The sequence below is a fragment of the Actinia tenebrosa genome, unplaced genomic scaffold (genome assembly GCF_029948245.1).
Source record: "Actinia tenebrosa isolate PJP-AT-01 unplaced genomic scaffold, QUT_ActTen_1.0 PGA_scaffold10__47_contigs__length_13832649, whole genome shotgun sequence".
NCBI lineage: Eukaryota > Metazoa > Cnidaria > Anthozoa > Actiniaria > Actiniidae > Actinia > Actinia tenebrosa.
In genome coordinates this window covers 10181468-10199156 of record NW_028292570.1, presented here as the reverse complement: position 1 = coordinate 10199156, position 17689 = coordinate 10181468, and the positions used below count along the sequence as shown (strand labels likewise).

At 35.9% G+C, this 17689-nt stretch overlaps 3 protein-coding genes across 3 annotated transcripts; all 3 read right to left on the bottom strand.

Moving 5' to 3' along the window:
- Window positions 1-1184: 1184 nt before the first annotated feature.
- LOC116288543 (uncharacterized) lies at window positions 1185-14600 on the bottom strand. The gene is made up of 10 exons (XM_089026363.1): window positions 14507-14600; window positions 14261-14397; window positions 13704-13994; window positions 13375-13440; window positions 12897-13091; window positions 12495-12749; window positions 3333-3635; window positions 2925-3096; window positions 2048-2148; window positions 1185-1580 (listed from the first exon to the last, which is right to left on the bottom strand). Exons 1-10 carry the CDS (start codon window positions 14598-14600, stop codon window positions 1185-1187), a joined length of 2010 nt encoding a protein of 669 aa, XP_088882489.1.
- Window positions 4807-5511, bottom strand: LOC148912984 (uncharacterized). The gene has a single exon (XM_089026891.1). It carries the CDS (start codon window positions 5509-5511, stop codon window positions 4807-4809), a length of 705 nt encoding a protein of 234 aa, XP_088883017.1.
- Window positions 5634-7605, bottom strand: LOC148912983 (uncharacterized). The gene has a single exon (XM_089026892.1). It carries the CDS (start codon window positions 7603-7605, stop codon window positions 5644-5646), a length of 1962 nt encoding a protein of 653 aa, XP_088883018.1. The 3' UTR covers window positions 5634-5643.
- Window positions 14601-17689: the final 3089 nt, after the last annotated feature.

Here is a 17689-nt window from a genome sequence, read left to right as displayed (position 1 = left end):
AAAATAACTGATTTTAGGTAAGATACACAGTTTCTTTTGATCTTTTTCAAAATATGACTTATGTGGGGTTTCAATGACAGATTTGACCTATTAAAATACCAAGATATTTGATATACTTTTCCTGTTTAAGTTCCTTTTGGTCAAAAATCAGTACTAGCAGTACTTTTCCTTTGAGTAGTATGAAAGAGTACATAGTTTGACTATTTTTAGTGTAAGTTTATTAGCATACAGCCATGAATAAATGTTGTCGAGCTCAGCATTGATATTAGTTTGTATAGAAGTTACGTTTTGTTGTTTATAGAATAAGCATGCATCATCTGTAAAAAGATGGAAATCTAAGATGCTAGACCGGAGATGAAAATCGTTAATGTATATAAGAAATAGTAGAGGGTGGTATTTTATCAGCCAATTGCTTGCCAATGTTGGCAAAGTAATGCATCAGAAATTGATTTTGGATCAGTTAAGTCATTATCATTGATGCAAATTTTGCTAATTTGTTGATAAGATTTATTGGATTTGGTGTTTACTAGCCTGCACTGCATCCGGAATTTTCTGTCGTAAAGTCGACTTTACGGACTTTACGAGTAAACGTTCGGCGGCACGCAGGCTAGTGTTTACTATTTCTTTGATTCCTTTCAAGACTTGTTTGCTGTTAGTTGCATTTGCATTGAAATGGTCATCATGATATTGTCTCTTGCTAATTCTTGATTAATTTTATTCCTATAAAGTTTAAATTTAGTTTGATAGACAGCAGAATTGGTTTTGATAATTTTTTTGTATAATTTGCTTTTTTTTTTTCTTTCTTTCTTTGTTGTTGTTGTATGGAAGTCATAATACCTTTTATAATCCAAGGTGTACTTTGAAGTTTTGATTTCTTTTTTGAAAAATAGTTTAAGGGAATATGTTTATCTATTATGCACACTGTAAAAACAGATTGGTTGAAATAACCAATTAAAATTGGTTACCTCAATGCATCACAGATAACCAATTTTTTTTTGGTTGAATTAACCATCCGTTATTGGTTAAAATATATTGGTAACTGTGACCAATTCTTTTTGGTTGTATGCACCATTACAATTTGGTCAGATTAACCAGGAATATTGGTCCCACTGACCAATTACAAATGGTTAGAATTGCTTTATCTGGAAACGAATTGTACACAATAATTTGAAATATAAAAATTTTCACAGCCTCTTTATTATATCAATAATAAAATTATTTATAATTGACAATAATATTGATAAATAATAATCACAAATCAAAAAAAATACAGTTTTAATGCTGTGGCAAAAGTTCTCCACCCCAGTGGGAAGCTGCTTCTTATCATTAATAAGCAAATGCTCCAAAAAGAGGTAAACATTTTTGCTTCGCCCATTGCTACCTATGGGGAAGCAAGCATTTAGCATATAAAAACAGCCCAATAGGGCAATCACAGCGTTAAATATGTTAGAATTTCTAAATGTACAGACTACCATCCCCTCGGCCACTAAACACAAGGTCTCCAGCTGTTCAAGTGACCCAGCGGATACCAATCGAGGGGAGGTACTTGTTGTTATTATTGCATCTATATCGTCTTTATCCTACGATGAAAAAAACCAATAAATAAATAAATAAAAAAAACCAATATAATAAATAATAAATATAATTTAAATATAAATTTAAATAAATATAACAAATTTGGAAACTTCTTGCGCTAATATATCCTATAAATTTCTAAGGCTCACAGCGCAAAACTTGCTACTATTCCCACCAGAGCAAGATTTTTTACACTTTTTCAAAGCAGCCGAATGTTCCTAAGTGCTTTTTGAGACTTTTGCCAAAATCGATCATCTTTATCGAAGAATTTGTCATATCTCATTAGCTTGTTTTTTTCTAAGACTTGCTAAGTAGCCGGGTATGATTATTGAAAAAAAACACCAAGAAAAGAAAAAGAAAAATTAAAATTTGTCTAGGTGGAAACTTCAACAATAGCATGCATCATGCTGTAAAGACAATTCAATTGAAGTACATTTTAGTATTTTGAGTTATATATTACTAGCAGACTTACTGAAGTGATATGCCAAAAAAGTTCTCCTATGGCAACTTTACTGGTTGACTTCTCTCCTAGAGCATGGGGAAGACAAGCCAATATACACCGATCTTCCAATTCTGAAATTAACATCAGTGCAAAAATATATTAAAATAGCATCAGTAAAGTCAAAAAATAGGGGTTGAAAGCAATGTCATTATAATCCCACAAAATAGTGAGAATTGTTTAGTATTGCTTTGGCCTAAAGTCTGCCCAACTACAATGACCAAGTTGATGATAAGGTTCCATACTTATTCATATAACACTACACCTCTGGGTATAGCCGCAGTTGATTTCAAAACAATTATAGAATCAAGTTTAGTATGTTGGGTACGATAGTTGTATGAATCAAGGTGTTTCTTCTACGTTTAATTGAAATTCATTTTCCACGCTTAAGGATATCTTAGTTCCTCATCAGGGAATGAAAGAAATTACTAATCTTAAGTCAGTTATTCTATGGTGAGTAATACTAAAGTGCACTCTAGATGCTAACTATGCGCATGCTTATAAAAAATGGAATCTAAAAGAGGTTCTATTTCCTTTAAAAGACGAAGAAAAAGAACAGAATGTTTAAAGAAGACTCATGAAGGACATTCTCTGAAATTTATCTTCCTCTTTTACAGGAATACAACATCTTTCAGATTCCTTTTTTTATACCCATGCGCATAGTTAGCATATAGAGTGGATTTAGAATTACTCACCATAGTATAACTGACTTAAGATTTGTAATTTCATTCATTCCCTGACAATGGACTTTGGATAATAAATTTCACATTAATGTAGAAGAAACTCCTTGATTTATGCAATTATAGGATTGGCATATTGTCAGAAAACAAATAATTATTGTTGTTTTTACCTTTTTCATCTGCTGGATCACAATCTTCCAGGGAAAACAGTAATGAGCGTATTTCCTGCTTTTTTTCACTTTTTAGAGCAGACAAAATTGCAGGCTTCTTCATATCCCATATTTCTTTCATCTCCTTGACAATGTTTGGATTTCCAAGGATTCTTCCCAGCTCTGCTTTCAGCTAGAATTTTCAAAATTTATACTTAATTAGTTGCATTACAAATAATTAAACGATTTAACCCTAAGGCAATGGTGCATGTGACAGAAAAAAATATTTGCTACTGTCAGCTATATGAAGATGAAAATCAAAAAAAAAAATTCTGTCACTATCCAGGCATTGCATGGAAACAGTGTGTAAGGTTCATATCATAGAGCTAATTGAATTCTATAATTATTATGAGCAAACAATTTATATACCTCATTTCCCTTTGCATCCTGAAAAGCAGGATAATCCCCCAGTATCTTCCATAGGCGTACATCTGCTTTGAGAATGAATGACCTCCTTAGTGGGAATGTCTTTTCCATTAGAGTCCTGATGTTTTGGGCATCTCTAGGAGAGGTTTTCCATAGTTTAAGGAGTTCTAGCCTTTGACTCTCTAATGTGTCCTTAGTTTCACCTTGGATGATAGGCAGCTCTGAAGATGACCCCCCGTACGAAACGGGCAGATCTGCAAAAGATCTGCAGCAGATCTGTTTTTGCCAAAACAGATGCACTGCAGCCTTGTTTTAGGTCTGCATGATCTGCTCTTAGTCTGTGCAGATGTTGGTAAGAAGGTTGTCTGCAATGATCATATTCGACAGACTACCAGCAGATCAAAAACAGATCTGTCTAACATCTGCAAAATCTGCCATAAAATATGCAAACAAATAACAGCGCGTACGTAGCATCGTCCTGGAGATCATATCGAGAACATTAATATTTGGGGTGATCTATACCTTTTTTATATAAACCTTAGTGGCAAAAACTTAATTTGCAAGAATTTTTTATATAATTTTCCGCTATTAAGTAAAATTATTTTCAAGATTCGTGGTTTGGACAAAAATATCTAATGAATAGATGACTGCATGGCGTTTAAGAAAGGGTTCGGCTTACGCTAAATAATCAAGACTTATCAAATCTACTATTCGAGGCAACTCTTAAGTGCTCCTTTGGTTTCCATTTTATGCCTAATATTTCTAAACGCTGGTAATTCAAATACACATTCGAAAATAGATTAAACTACTCCAAACACGGTACATACCGTAATTAAACAAACATCAGTTGACCTTGTAATAGTGAGCTTCCAACTTTCCCGAATTGACTTATCATTTGATAAGGTATCGAAGATTTAGAAAAGACTGTTTAGATTTATTCATTAACGCGTTTAAAACAATAAGGCGTTTAAAACGTCAAATACACTCAAGGTAACTCGAACAAGAAATGTATTCTGGTCAAAGTGCGTTACTCTAAGGTTGCATGTACTTATGACGTCATAGGTAAAACCGCTGTACATAATAACTCTTTGGCCGAGAGACCAATTTTCGTCAAAGTTGTACTTTAACTAAATCGCTGGTCTATCCTGAAGGTCCATGGGACTTCATTTTAGAGTTATATTATCTGTTAACACATGGACGATTTCGTCAAGGGCTTCGTTACGTTTACCCAAAATCTCAACAGAATCCGAAAACAAAAGCCTCGTAAATACCACATTAAACTACATAAAACTCTACATTCTCCCTGCTTTGTTTATACTGAATCAGATATAGTTGTAAACTAAGAGCGGTTTTTGTATATGAATGCATGAAAACAGCACGGTCACCGCACTGGGGCACGCCAACCGGAAATTGAAGTTGACAATATTATAATACAAATTTGAAAGAGAAATGATTGATAAATAAAATCTTTTAAAAATTAATATTGTTCCAGTTTGTTAGGAAAAGTTGCAACAAAGGCTATTTCTTCGTGACATGGCTCTTGTTTATAACTTAGGTATATACACTTTGTGACGATACTTGAAAAAGGAATTACTTTCAAAATTGTCCTTTTAACTGGAATTACATGAGTCAATTCAACTGGACATGAGTCGTCTGTAAACAAATTAATATCTTGCTCTTGTGAAAGCTCTTGAATCATGGAGTAATTGAAGGCATGGCATGTGCATCTGAACATACAGTTACCCATCCTTGTACAACTCGGCTTATATTGGAAAAAGTAAAGTATTTGCCCGAATCTTAAATCGTTTCCACCAGATTGATACATGACGGTATAGCTATTCCTAACAGTCGCTTTCCTGTACAAACTTGAATGAAAAATCTCTTTATTCTTTTTTATTCGAGTAAATGTAAGAACAGTGTTCGAGTCAGGATTGTATCCTAGTTCGTTCGCTAGAGCAGTGAACTCTTCCTTTGTAAGCTCTCGAGAAAAAGAAGATCCAAGTGCATAAGCATTATGCATTACTTGTGTTTGCTGTGTATTTTGTTGAAATCCAATTAGCTTCCGATAAAAAGCTAAAGCACTTGAATTACGTTCAAGGGATTCTACCATCTGTGGTAAATTTTGAATGAAAGAGACTGCTGAGACAATTTGCGAAGAAACGTTTTGCGTGCCATGAATCATTTTTAAGATATACCCATTCTTGTCTTCAAAATGAAAACACGAATGGGTCCACAGCGGACCAAGTTCCCGCACTGCTTGAGGAAGGTGCAAAAGATTGTGGATATTGATAGTTTGATAACGAAGTTCATATAATTAGGGAAGCATAAAGCAAAAGTATTCTAGGAGTCTTTGACAGTGCTGCAGTTGTATCTCTGATATCGAGTCTTGTAAAAGAATAAATGATGCTTCACTAAAAACAGCAAAATGATGAAAATAATGGTCATCCAAAATGCCAAACAACACCGGTATCCCATAATAAAGTAAAAATGACCTCAGCTCAGATGCCTTCCAATATTTTCTGTGGTTTTCAACTGTCCTTGGTATTCGTCCTATTTCAAAGGGAGGATGTAATTGAAGTAGCCTTTCATCTGCTTTTGTAACTTTGTTCGTGATGTTAAATGGTTTGCCGGAATGTTCTGGGGCAAACCAAAGGCCAAGCAAAGATTTCATAACTCCAAGGCATAACCCATGCATATAATCAACTGCAGTTCCTTTGATGATGTCATAACTCGAAAGCCCAGCAAGCCATGATGGTCCCTTAATACCATCTACATGCTTGCCACTATTTACTGCCTTTTCAGCGTGTTTTAGAGTTTCTGAATGAGTCCTTTGTGGTCCAGTGGGATCCGGCCGAATAAATGGAAATGCGTGGACGTGTCCTCTCTCAGAAACTTTAACAGTTTCGCCCTTTTGCTTACATTTCGAGCAACCATATTCTCCATTGTATTGCATTGTATTACATACCAGACATTTCGCCGGCAAGTCGCATGTTCCCGCCAGCAAGATTACTTTACTCAATACAAGAGGGCGAATGCTATTGTCACTACTTTTCACTTTTACGTTAATTCCATCCGTTTCTAGTTTTCTTAAAGATGAATGAAAAGGTTGTAAGAATGTTAACATGAAAGGTTTAGTATCTCCAAACCAGAGCCCAGCAAACAACATGTTTTCTCTCTTAGTGCGTTCAGCAAACGGAAGTTCGTTAATAACGAAGTATAATGGCCATATTGAGTACTTAGAAGATTTGAAAACTGGGACACCATCTGTATTCCATAACAAAGATAGGTTGTGTTGAAAATCTAATAGACCAGGGTTGCAATGTCTTTTATACTCGGATCCGTCGTAAATATCTTCAAAGTTGTCTTCATTTTTTTTGGTCCTTTTGAAACGATAGCTTAAGCTGTCATAAAAGCCATTTTTAGCAAACAAATTGCAAATCTGTTGCGCAATTGGTATCTCTATAAAGAAAGAGCAGGAGTTCCTCTTTGTAAGGTCTCGTGCACAAAGAGTGTTTGGACAAACAACTGTAGCTTTGTCATCAATGAGTAAGAAGCAATAAGAACAGTAACGATGATACACCAAAGGATTCTTGATGTTTTTGAAAAATTTTCGGAACTGTTGAAGGGATTTCCGGCACAAATTAGGGGCGATGCAATGCAAACTGATCAAAACAAGCAAATCCTCCAGAGCGCTTCCAGATAGTGTATGTCGTATGGCGAAAGTAATGATCAGCAGTAAACTTTCTGATACTGTCAAAGGGGCATTGTGATAAAGCGGTTGATGATGCTCGTCGTTTTGCCTATCATTGTTTTCACTTTCATCATCTTCGAACAAGTTTTCAGCTGGAGTTGAAAACATTTCATCATAGTCATCGGTAACATTTGAAAATAATTCCTCGGGCCATGGTGTGCTATCATTAAGACTTTCATCAAATTCGGGCTCTAAAAGGTCAACCTCTTCTCTCCTTTGCTCAGGATCAACGACATATTCGGAATTCTCCAAAAGGTCTATATAGTCACAAATATCCAGTGATTGTGATGGACTTTGGGGGCTAAAACCAACTTCACTGATAGCTGTGTCATTTGTTTCCTCTAGTCCATCTCCAATAGACACTTGACTGTTGTCTTCTTGATCCACTTCAAAATATGTTGAGTTGATATCACATGCTATTCCCTCGACTTGGGAAAACAAACCGGGTATTTCGAAAGGCTTATTAACATCGGTTGTTTCTTCATTGCAAATAGAAGAAGAATAGTCATCAGTATTTTCAGCCATTGGTGAAAAAAAACTATTATCCGAAGCTAAACACGGCCGTACGCGAGACTTAATAGACACTTGACTGTTAGATACATTCCCCACTTGTAACCTAATATGAAGGGTGTTCCTTCATGTGTTTGTTTTAACAATAGTGAACGCATTCTAAACGCATCACTGACAAGCTGCTTAGAAGCGAGCGTATTTTAACGTTGTTCAAATTTGGAATTTCGGCAAAAATAAGATAAAACCTAGCTATAAACTCGGATATGAAACTCGCTAATGATGATGTTTTTGTTGTCATTTTATGTTTACTTAGCTCAGTCTTGTGATTTCTTAAAAGTGAATTGGGTCAATTATCACTTGACTTAGTTCTCATAAGTTTAATACAAAATAATGTTTTTGAGGTACAATCATCTTGATCTCATAAAACTTACGGTTGTTCAAGTTTTACTCGCCAAAACATTGCTAAAAAGTAGACGGTACCAATCCCAAATAAAATTCTGCTGACAGTTACTGTTGTCTTAGAGAAATTACGACCACAACAAAGAATACAACGACTGCATACGCATCTACAGAAATGCAAATGATAATTTGTACAAGCGTTCAGTAGGTCTTTGGTTATAAGTTGACAGGTAAAACTGAAAATAAATATACTTAGGAAGCTGGTGTGAACTCTTTTCTATTTTAAGTAAACACGGTTCCTCTCTCTGAAATGGATCTTCGTACCCAACCAATAGGAAACCGATCCGATAAGGGCATGTTATCTGAGAGCGATCGACTGGTCAAATGTCACTTTATGGACTGAGTTCAAACGCGGTGTTCACTTTTGCGCGCCATTTTCCGAATTGGTTTTAGACAACGCTAATAGCATCCTCTCAGAAAAATTCGTACAATGGCCTATGCTTTGGTTTACTGGATCCAAGATAAGCAGTACAGCGTTGTGTGTGCAAGGAACATTCATGGAAATGTCAAAGAGGGAGAAACAACTATGGTAGATTGGGAGGAGAGCAGGAAAGGTAGAAAGGCCGCTAAATTCACAGCATATCCTGCCAAGATAATAATGGTTGGAGGTGAGTCTTAACAAATGATCAGTGTTAAAATATGCAGTCTTCGAATTTTGAATAATCATCGTCGGCCATGGCCTAAGTTACAAATATGTTCATGTTTTACATGCATAAAAAAAGTCAGTGAATTCCGTCGATCAATTTAACTAAGGGTTGTGTACTTCGCAACATAGCTGACTTGCGCGAAAGTACGGATTATCTGAAAAAATTACTACATATAAATCTATACAAGAGAATATTAAACAAAATTAACTACTCTTACCAACTTGGTAAAAAAAGAACAATAAGCTAAATCAAACTCGGTAATTTTGCGCGGCGCCGAATATGTAGAAATTAAATTTAGGCGCAAAAACTTGGAATGTTGACTATGCAGCTATTAGGTTTCAACAGTCAACATGGTGACACTAGTACATTTGCATACCTTGATTTGATTCTTTGAGTACAGGGAAATAATGCCTTTAGACTTTCTAGAATAATGGTATATATTGATGATTAAAAGTGAAACATTTAGAGCTTGAAGCAAGAGACTTAAGTGATGTACAAATCACAAAATATGTATTTTAGATAACGAGGAGGAACTCGAACTGGAGTGCGTTAAGGTTGCTGAGGAAATGGAGAGCGAAGTCACGGCCAAAAAACGACCGCGAAAAAAATCAAGAATTGCTCTGGAGAGTGAAGAAGGAAATGATGGTCACCAAAACCAAAACAAAATAGTAAAGAAAACAAACAATGCCCCACGACAACAGAAGCCGGTAAGCAAGAAAGAAGAATTGAAAAATAAAAAGAATGCTGAAATAGAGGCGGGGAAAACGCAAGCAGCTATTGTCTTCAAGGAACGCTATACGGATCAAGCAACAGAAGTTGATGTCACCACCCAGCAGCCTTCCACAGCAGAAACTCCTGGACCTCCATCTAACACTCATGCACGTCCATCTAACACTTATGCACCTCCATCTAACACTCATGCACCTCCATCCAATACTCATGCACCTCCATCTAACACTCATGCACCTCCATCTAACACTCATGCACTTCCATCCAACACTCATGCACCTCCATCCAATACTCATGCACCTCCATCTAACACTCATGCACTTCCATCTAACACTCATGCACTTCCATCTAACACTCATGCACTTCCATCTAACACTCATGCACCTCCATCTAACACTCATGCACCTCCATCTAACACTCATGCACCTCCATCTAACACTCATGCACTTCCATCTAACACTCATGCACCTCCATCTAACACTCATGCACTTCCATCTAACACTCATGCACATCCATCTAACACTCATGCACCTCCATCTAACACTCATGCACTTCCATCTAACACTCATGCACCTCCATCTAACACTCATGCACTTCCATCTAACACTCATGCACCTCCATCTAACACTCATGCACCTCCATCTAACACTCATGCACCTCCATCTAACACTCATGCACCTCCATCTAACACGCCTGGACTTCCATATTACACTCCAGTACGTCCGTCGAACACTGTGACTGAAGGAATATCTCTTGGGGAGACTGGTCACTTCTTACGATCTCTATACGACTTGGATGCGGAAGACATTTCAACATCCGAAATTGAAGTTGAACCAGTAGTCGAAAGAGTCGTTCCTTGTTCAAACTGCTCAGAAATGGTAAATGAGCTCAAAGAAGAAATAGCAGCTCTAAAAAGAAGGCAATTACCATGTAAGTTCCCCCTTGTACTTCTCATTGTTTTGCACAGGATTGCATGTACAGTGTGCACGCCATTCGATTAAAGTCACGCTTATAAGTTCGACAACGGAATTACAAACTAAGATAGCGATAATCTTATAGCGCCTATTGTATTAAGAGAATTCAAAATCTCAAGCTTTCTCACAATCGTGATTTTCTAGGACCTTTTTTTGGATAAATGAATCTTTTAATTGAAAACCAAACAACAATAACAAATACAATTGGTCTGTTTTGTTTATAGTTCCTATCAGTTCTGAAAACATTGAATTTCTCGAAAACATTTTGAACGCTTACAAAGGAGGCGACGTTGCAAACCAGGTAAGCGGCATCTTTTATAGTTTATACATCAATACATTATTTTAATGAGTTGTTTGTAACCTTTCTTTTTAAATTTAGTATCAAACATCATATGGAGGATGCAACGAATCGGCATCATCTCACACTAACATCAATGCTGAGAAGAACTTAAAACCAGTAAGTGTAACTAATTTGATACAAATGCTATGTCTTACGGTTTGTAGTTTAGCACGACTCACTAAAATGTTTCTCAAATTTCAGGCAGGAAGCAATCAAGAATGCTCCAGCATTCCAGGTCCTGGAAAGCAAGAACTTGTGCCAGGATCTGGAGTATATATATCTTCTGCAAGGCTCCATTCCATTCACAGCCAGAGCGGAAAAGATGCGAGAAAATTGTTTCTGCTGCTTATAGAAACTTTCTTTAGTGATGAAACACTGGCCACGAGTCTGGCTCACGGGACCCGCAAACTAACGTCAAAAGATGGGTCCGTGATGACAACACTTAATCAGGACATCGTCAAGACAGTAAAAGGTCAGCACCTATTACGTTATAATCTTAAACTAAGAAGATATAACTAGGTAAAAACTAGTGTGAGCTGCGTCGGCGTTTCTAATGAAACAGTAATGATGAAAAGGTAAATTATACACCGTGAAAAGATGAAAAAACTTACTGACGTTTCGGACTTTATTCCTTCGTCGGAGTAAAATCCCTTAAACTAAGGGATGGACAATTAGATAATTGATGGGCGATTGCAGGAATTTTGTTGGCATGATATATATATATATATATTTACATTATTTTTTTGCGTACAGTTAGATATTTTTCTTCTAGCAGAAGAGGTTGCACGATTTTTTTTTTTTTTTTTTTTTGAGGTTTAAGTGATTGCTCGATATTTTTTGGGGATTTACGCAACCCCCCCCCCCCTCCCCCTCAACTATCTAATGGTCCGTCCCTAAAAACTTATATATATTATTACAATAATGACTAAGTTTTAATAATAAAGATAGGGCACTTGCAGTTATCGTTGAGCCGTGAAATTAAAACGGACAAGCAATTTCTAAACGCTATCTTTTTTCTTCTAGCTTATTCTGGACGGTTCGCTTCCATAAACAACACGGAGTTGACCGTCTCCAAGATGAATCGAATTTTGACCAACAAAGTTGGGACAGCCAAGAGAAAAAAACTTAAGGAAGTTTCAAAATTTTAAGTCTTTGAAGGACTAATATAAAGTATCTTTAGGAATTTAAGTGTATTTGTAAGGAGTAAGTAGTAAGATAAGTGATTTATATAGGTTTGTATTTTTGAGTATATATATATTATTACATTTAGGATGTGTGTTTATAAGCGTGTATTAGTAGCTATATTAGTGTTTCACTCACAATGACTTACTTAGGATGTTTTGAAAAATGCCTTTATGCCAAAAAAATTAGGTAGCTACATATTGTCTGAGTACTGATTCTTTGTTGACAGCTAGAAAACGCTTTTTCTTTCTTTTTCTTGATTCGGTATGGAGTAAGGATCGATTGCATGGGCGTACTAATCTACAGAAGTATGCCATGCATGTAGTGATCTCTATGATGTAACCTGATATCATATTATACATCACTCATCTGCAGCAATCATGTTCTTGTGTAATGTTGATAACAAACATTATTTTGTTCTCTAAATAAAAGGGATATGATTGGTGGAGCCAGCATATTGTTTTTAAATGTTTAGCATCTGCTGAACGTCTGTAATTGACAGACCTAACTGCAGATCAATTTTGCAGACTTTATGCAGATATTCTGCAGATAATCTGCAGATAATCTGCAGACATTCCACAGATAATCTGTAGATAGTCTGTAGATTTTTAGCAGACTGTTTGCAGATCTGTAACAGACTTCTTGGCAGATCTGCAGCAGATCAAAAACAGATCTGCCCGTTTCGTACGGGCCACTCTTTTTTCCTTTTCGCTCTGGCTTGCCTTTAGGCACATCTACTCCTTCTTCTTTCAGCTTTTTCTTTTCATTTCTCTTTGCCAGCCTCTTAAGATTCCAGATCCTTTCATTGATCTTTTCTGCCCACATTTGCTAGAATATTAATTACAAGAATATGAATAATTATTCATCAAACAACTAAAAATATTTTATGAATCTCATTGGACATGTGTATATTTTATATATATATATTATTCAGTACTGAATTGATCAGTAATTTATATATCTGTTCATACTCACATGTCCTGCACCAAAGGAGCCCCTGAGGAAAGGGTACTTTTCGACCAGCATCAGGGCAATATGCTCTCTTTCTCTCTTGTAGACAGTGCTTGTTATAGCCATGATAGAGTCACATATCTGTCTTACCAAGGTGTTCTTCTCAGCAGTATTTAAGGGACCCCCTCTTTTCAAAGCCTGTTCGACATGTGGTTGCCACTGAAATAAAAAAATGAAATGACTTACATACACCCTAACTCTTGATTTATCAACTGGATGTGTTATACGCAACAATCATGAGATGACATATGAGGTTTATACTAGGCTTATCAGCTTGGGGTTGTAATGCGAATTTATAATTTGTCCGTTGCTAGATCAACTTCATTTTGAGTTGCTTTGTGATCACTACTTGTAAATGGTATAAAAAATTACATATTTTTGTATATTTCTTGGGTGCAACTTGTGAAAATGTGTATCTATTTAAGATTAGTGCATTACTTACCCTTGAAGGTAGGACAAAATCTTTTAACAAATTTCCTCCAAACTCATTTTCGTCACTATTTAGTGGCTACATAAATAGAATAGAAATGAAAAGTGAGAAAAATATAACGAAATTCTAGATATATTTCATGGTTTCATGGCACATTCATTCAAATGATAGTGTTAGTTTCAAAATACATTTTCTTCTAATTTAATGCATATTTCCTCCCTGACTTTCGATCTTTTCTATATGCCAAGTAATCAAAGTCTACATAAGCTCAGCTTGCCTCTTTTCCTTTACAGTTAGGCGTGTTCTTTTTTTATAGTCATTGGCAGTTGCTTGGGGATGACTGGGCTATCTTTTCCACCGTCTTCATTGTCATTATCGGAGTCGTCTGGAATTCGCCTTTTTGTTTTCTCTCTCGATGCATTCTGTATTGGAGCTTGATCAGCTGGCCTTTTCCTTTGTCTTGGAGTGGCCAGGCTCACTGCCTCTTCATCTTCTGAAGATGAACTACCAGGTGAGCTCACAAGATGGCTCACAGAGTCGCTAATAGAACGACAATCTTCTTCAGCGGAGCTGTATTTTTCATGTTCCACCGTCGGGCGCAGCGGACAACTTTTTCCTTCAGCGTCGAATGTCTGTGAAAAATGGACAATAATTTTAAGGTTTGGGTTGCCTGTGTTATGGAAATTCGGACAATTTTCGGATGGCTTCGAATAACTATCGGTTACAAAATGGCGCCCTTCACCAACGATTCTGAACAGCCAGATCTGTGCCAGGCTTTCCCTGCCTACTGTCGAAATCGCCCTCCAAATTCAACTGCAGGAAAATGGCGGCTTTATTAATTAACGAAGATAAATCTTTTTAATAGCATTCGTAAAGAATTATTTCCATATTTACTTACCAAACCCGTAACTTGTCCAAAGACTTTTATAAAGTTCTTCCTTGTTTTTAAGCGCGGAATTGTTTCTAGGATATCTCTGTACTCGAGATCGTAGAATACTTCAACATCGATTTCATTGTCTGTGAAAAGAGGTACCGCTTGATATCAACATGGACATCAACATGGAGTATTCACAAAATCATTTAACGACAACCACATGGGTTGTTCAACGATCAAGGGTCATCATTATGGACGAGTTTGACTCACCTTTGAAGGTTTTCACGATATCCCCTAGGGCATTCTCTTCCAAAAATGAAGCCACATCTTCGATCGACGATTTTCTGGTAAGTGGAAGTGCCATAGTAAGAATTATTTAGAAAAAAGAAGCTGAACAGTTGAATCCTTTGATGTTGAGAGCTCGAGCAACGCAGCGTGAGTAGTGAAATATTGGCGCCAATTTGCAACGATATATAAGAATGGTATGATGCGTCGAATTTCACTAAGCAAACAAGCCGAGCAAATTCTCCAATCAAACATGACTAAATACTGAGTTTCATATTTCGCACTAACGCGCTAAATATTTCTACGATTTGGTCATGAGGTTCATCTTTCTTCAAGGATCTTTTTTACCATGTTTTCAAAAACAGAAATGAACCATAAAAATGCCTCTGATTTGCCAAGTTTGTCAGACCTTTTTTGCGTCTACAATTTCTTCAATGCTTTCTCATTTAATTAAAGTCCACAGGAATGATTCTAATTTAGCCATATCTTGTGAAGTTCCTGGTTGCCAGCTTACACTTAGAAAGGCATGTAACTTCGTGACTGAAATATTGTCACAAAGATGAGTCCTTTAAAGGATAACAATGCGCCAGAAAGATGATGATGATGATAATGATAGTAATGGTATCACTCCTATCAGGTGAACTCCTACAAAAGCTATCTGCGTCGGAAGCATGCAAATTTTGACTTAAAAGCAGCAATTGATTCCAGTAACGAAGTCTGTTCTCCCGATACTGAGAGTGTGGAAGGTGATCTAGATTTAGACCAAGTAGACAACCAGAATGATTTTATGAATGAAAATGAAGAAGAACATGATGAAGAAGAAAAGAAGAGACTTGATGCATTATATGTCCTAAAAACCAGAGAAACCAATCTTCTTACACAAAAAGCAGTCAACAATATTGTTGAAGATTCAACTACTCTTGTAAGAAACACTGTTGAGAGTGTAAGAAAAGGTGTGGAGGTGTGTTTAGATGATGCTGGAATTTCACTTGATAGCATCCCTGGACTTGAGCAACTATTTGCAGATGATCACCCCATCAGTAATCCATTTCAGCATGTTTCAACAAAACACAAACAAGCAGCATACTTCAAAGTAAACTTTGGACTACTGGTAGGTTCTCCATTTGTAATGTCAACAATAGTTACTCTTATCCAGACCGGATAGGCTGGCGTGACTCTAGGTTTCAAGTTTCAGTATAAGTTTGCACAAGTTTCATTGCTGTGAGACCCTTGATATCGATGGGGTTGTTGGAGTTATTCAAATGCGTGGTGAAGTGACCATAATGAGACATGACCATTATTATTATTTGTGTGTGTCAAATTTAATCCTTTTACTGTTCGACTATATTTGTGATCCTTATAGAAACCACTGGTCAAAAGTTTTTCATATCTTTGATCTCATTTTAGACCCCTGACCGCATAACACTAGGACAAAGTTCAAGGAAACGGCGAGCTGGAAAAGTCTATAAAGAGGTCCTTAAAGATGATGAGATGATGTATATCCCATTATTGGATTCTCTTGAGCAGATGTTAAATGAAGATTCCATTCTTAATCAGGTTTGTGCCATTATCATGTGTATGGGTAAGAAAACAAAGAGGGAAAAAATCAATAACCCAGGATCAAATTAGAGGCTGCACCTATTTGGAATGGAGGTGGTTTGAAATCAGTTACATGTTCTCTGTCATAGTCTATAATATTGGTGTTCAAGCTGATATCTGCAGTAATCAACAATACTCTGTGATACTACATATAGCAATATTGTTCAAGTGAATTCCTCTTTTTTCTTCAAGTATCAAACATGATGTAGTTCTTTAAATGAAGTGCTTTAGCTATAACTTAGGGTGCACAGTAATAATTGCATGTAAACTCTTTGAAAACTAATTGCTTGTGGCTGTGAAAGGAGAGACATATTGTCCTCATCCATCTTGATTACTTTTTGGAAAAAGGATAAATGAATGGAAAAGGAAAAGTTGTTAACCTTGTTTTATGCTAAACAAAAAATATTTTTCTTTAGGTCAAGGGAAGGATATTGCAGCAGGAGATGCAGAATATTATCAGCTATTGAAACAGAAAGAAAGGACAATTTTAGAAAGAGATATCCTTTATGAGTAAGCAATTTTTTATAGTTCTTATTTAATTTTCATTGGTACATAAATTGTAATTGTAAGTATTCATTATGTCTTTTCAGGGCAAAAACAGTCACCATCCATGGAACAGAATATCGACTGGCGGCTGTTGTTGCAACTGGATATTTAAATGATCTCCCAACATTTGCTACAATTCTGAAAATTGTGGTTTTGTCTCCAGAAAATGTTCACTTTGTTCTCAAAAAGATAACAACCATTGAATTCTGTGAGCACTTCCATGCATATCAAGTAGAAGTACCTGCCAATGCAGATAAATTTATCTCATATCAAAATGAATTTATGACATATTTGCCAGCTCACTTAACAAAGCCGTATGGTTCACAATATGGCACATACGTTGCACCAAGATTTCGGGTGCCAGAATATTAAATTGTTTTGCCATTATGTAAATAATTAGCCTATTATGCAATTTATTGTCATTATTTACGAATAGAAATTGAATAAAAAATATTGCTCACCATAATTCCAATTCAGCAAGTTAAAAGCGTGGGTTGGTTCATTTATTCTGTCCCTTTTACAACTTTTATACATATGATTTGCTAGCTTCATAACCAATTATATTGGTAAAGACAACCAAAAATCAATTGGTTATACATATGTAACCAATTGATTTTGGTTGTAACAACCAATTTAATTTGGTTTTAGTTTATCATGAAATACATTAAACATGTGATCAGGGTCACTGTGTTTAATCAATGTTTCCTCCCAGTTAATCTAATTAAATTTATGTATTAGGCTTCATCTATTAGCTTTCCCGTAATGCAAGGTAAAAATAAAAAAATAAAAATAAATAAAAAAACTCAGAGAAAAAGTCGACATTTTCAAGCTTTATAGTTCCAGGAAGACTATTTGGTTTGAAGTATAATTACTATTGGCTTTTTTGTTTCACAGATAAAAAGGAATTTCTGAAATATTTACCATTTAATAACATACATGAACAAATTACTCAATTCTGATTCCCCTAGAGCAGTGTTGTTAAAAGGTAATACAATGCAGAAAAGTGTAACGTAATTTAGTGCA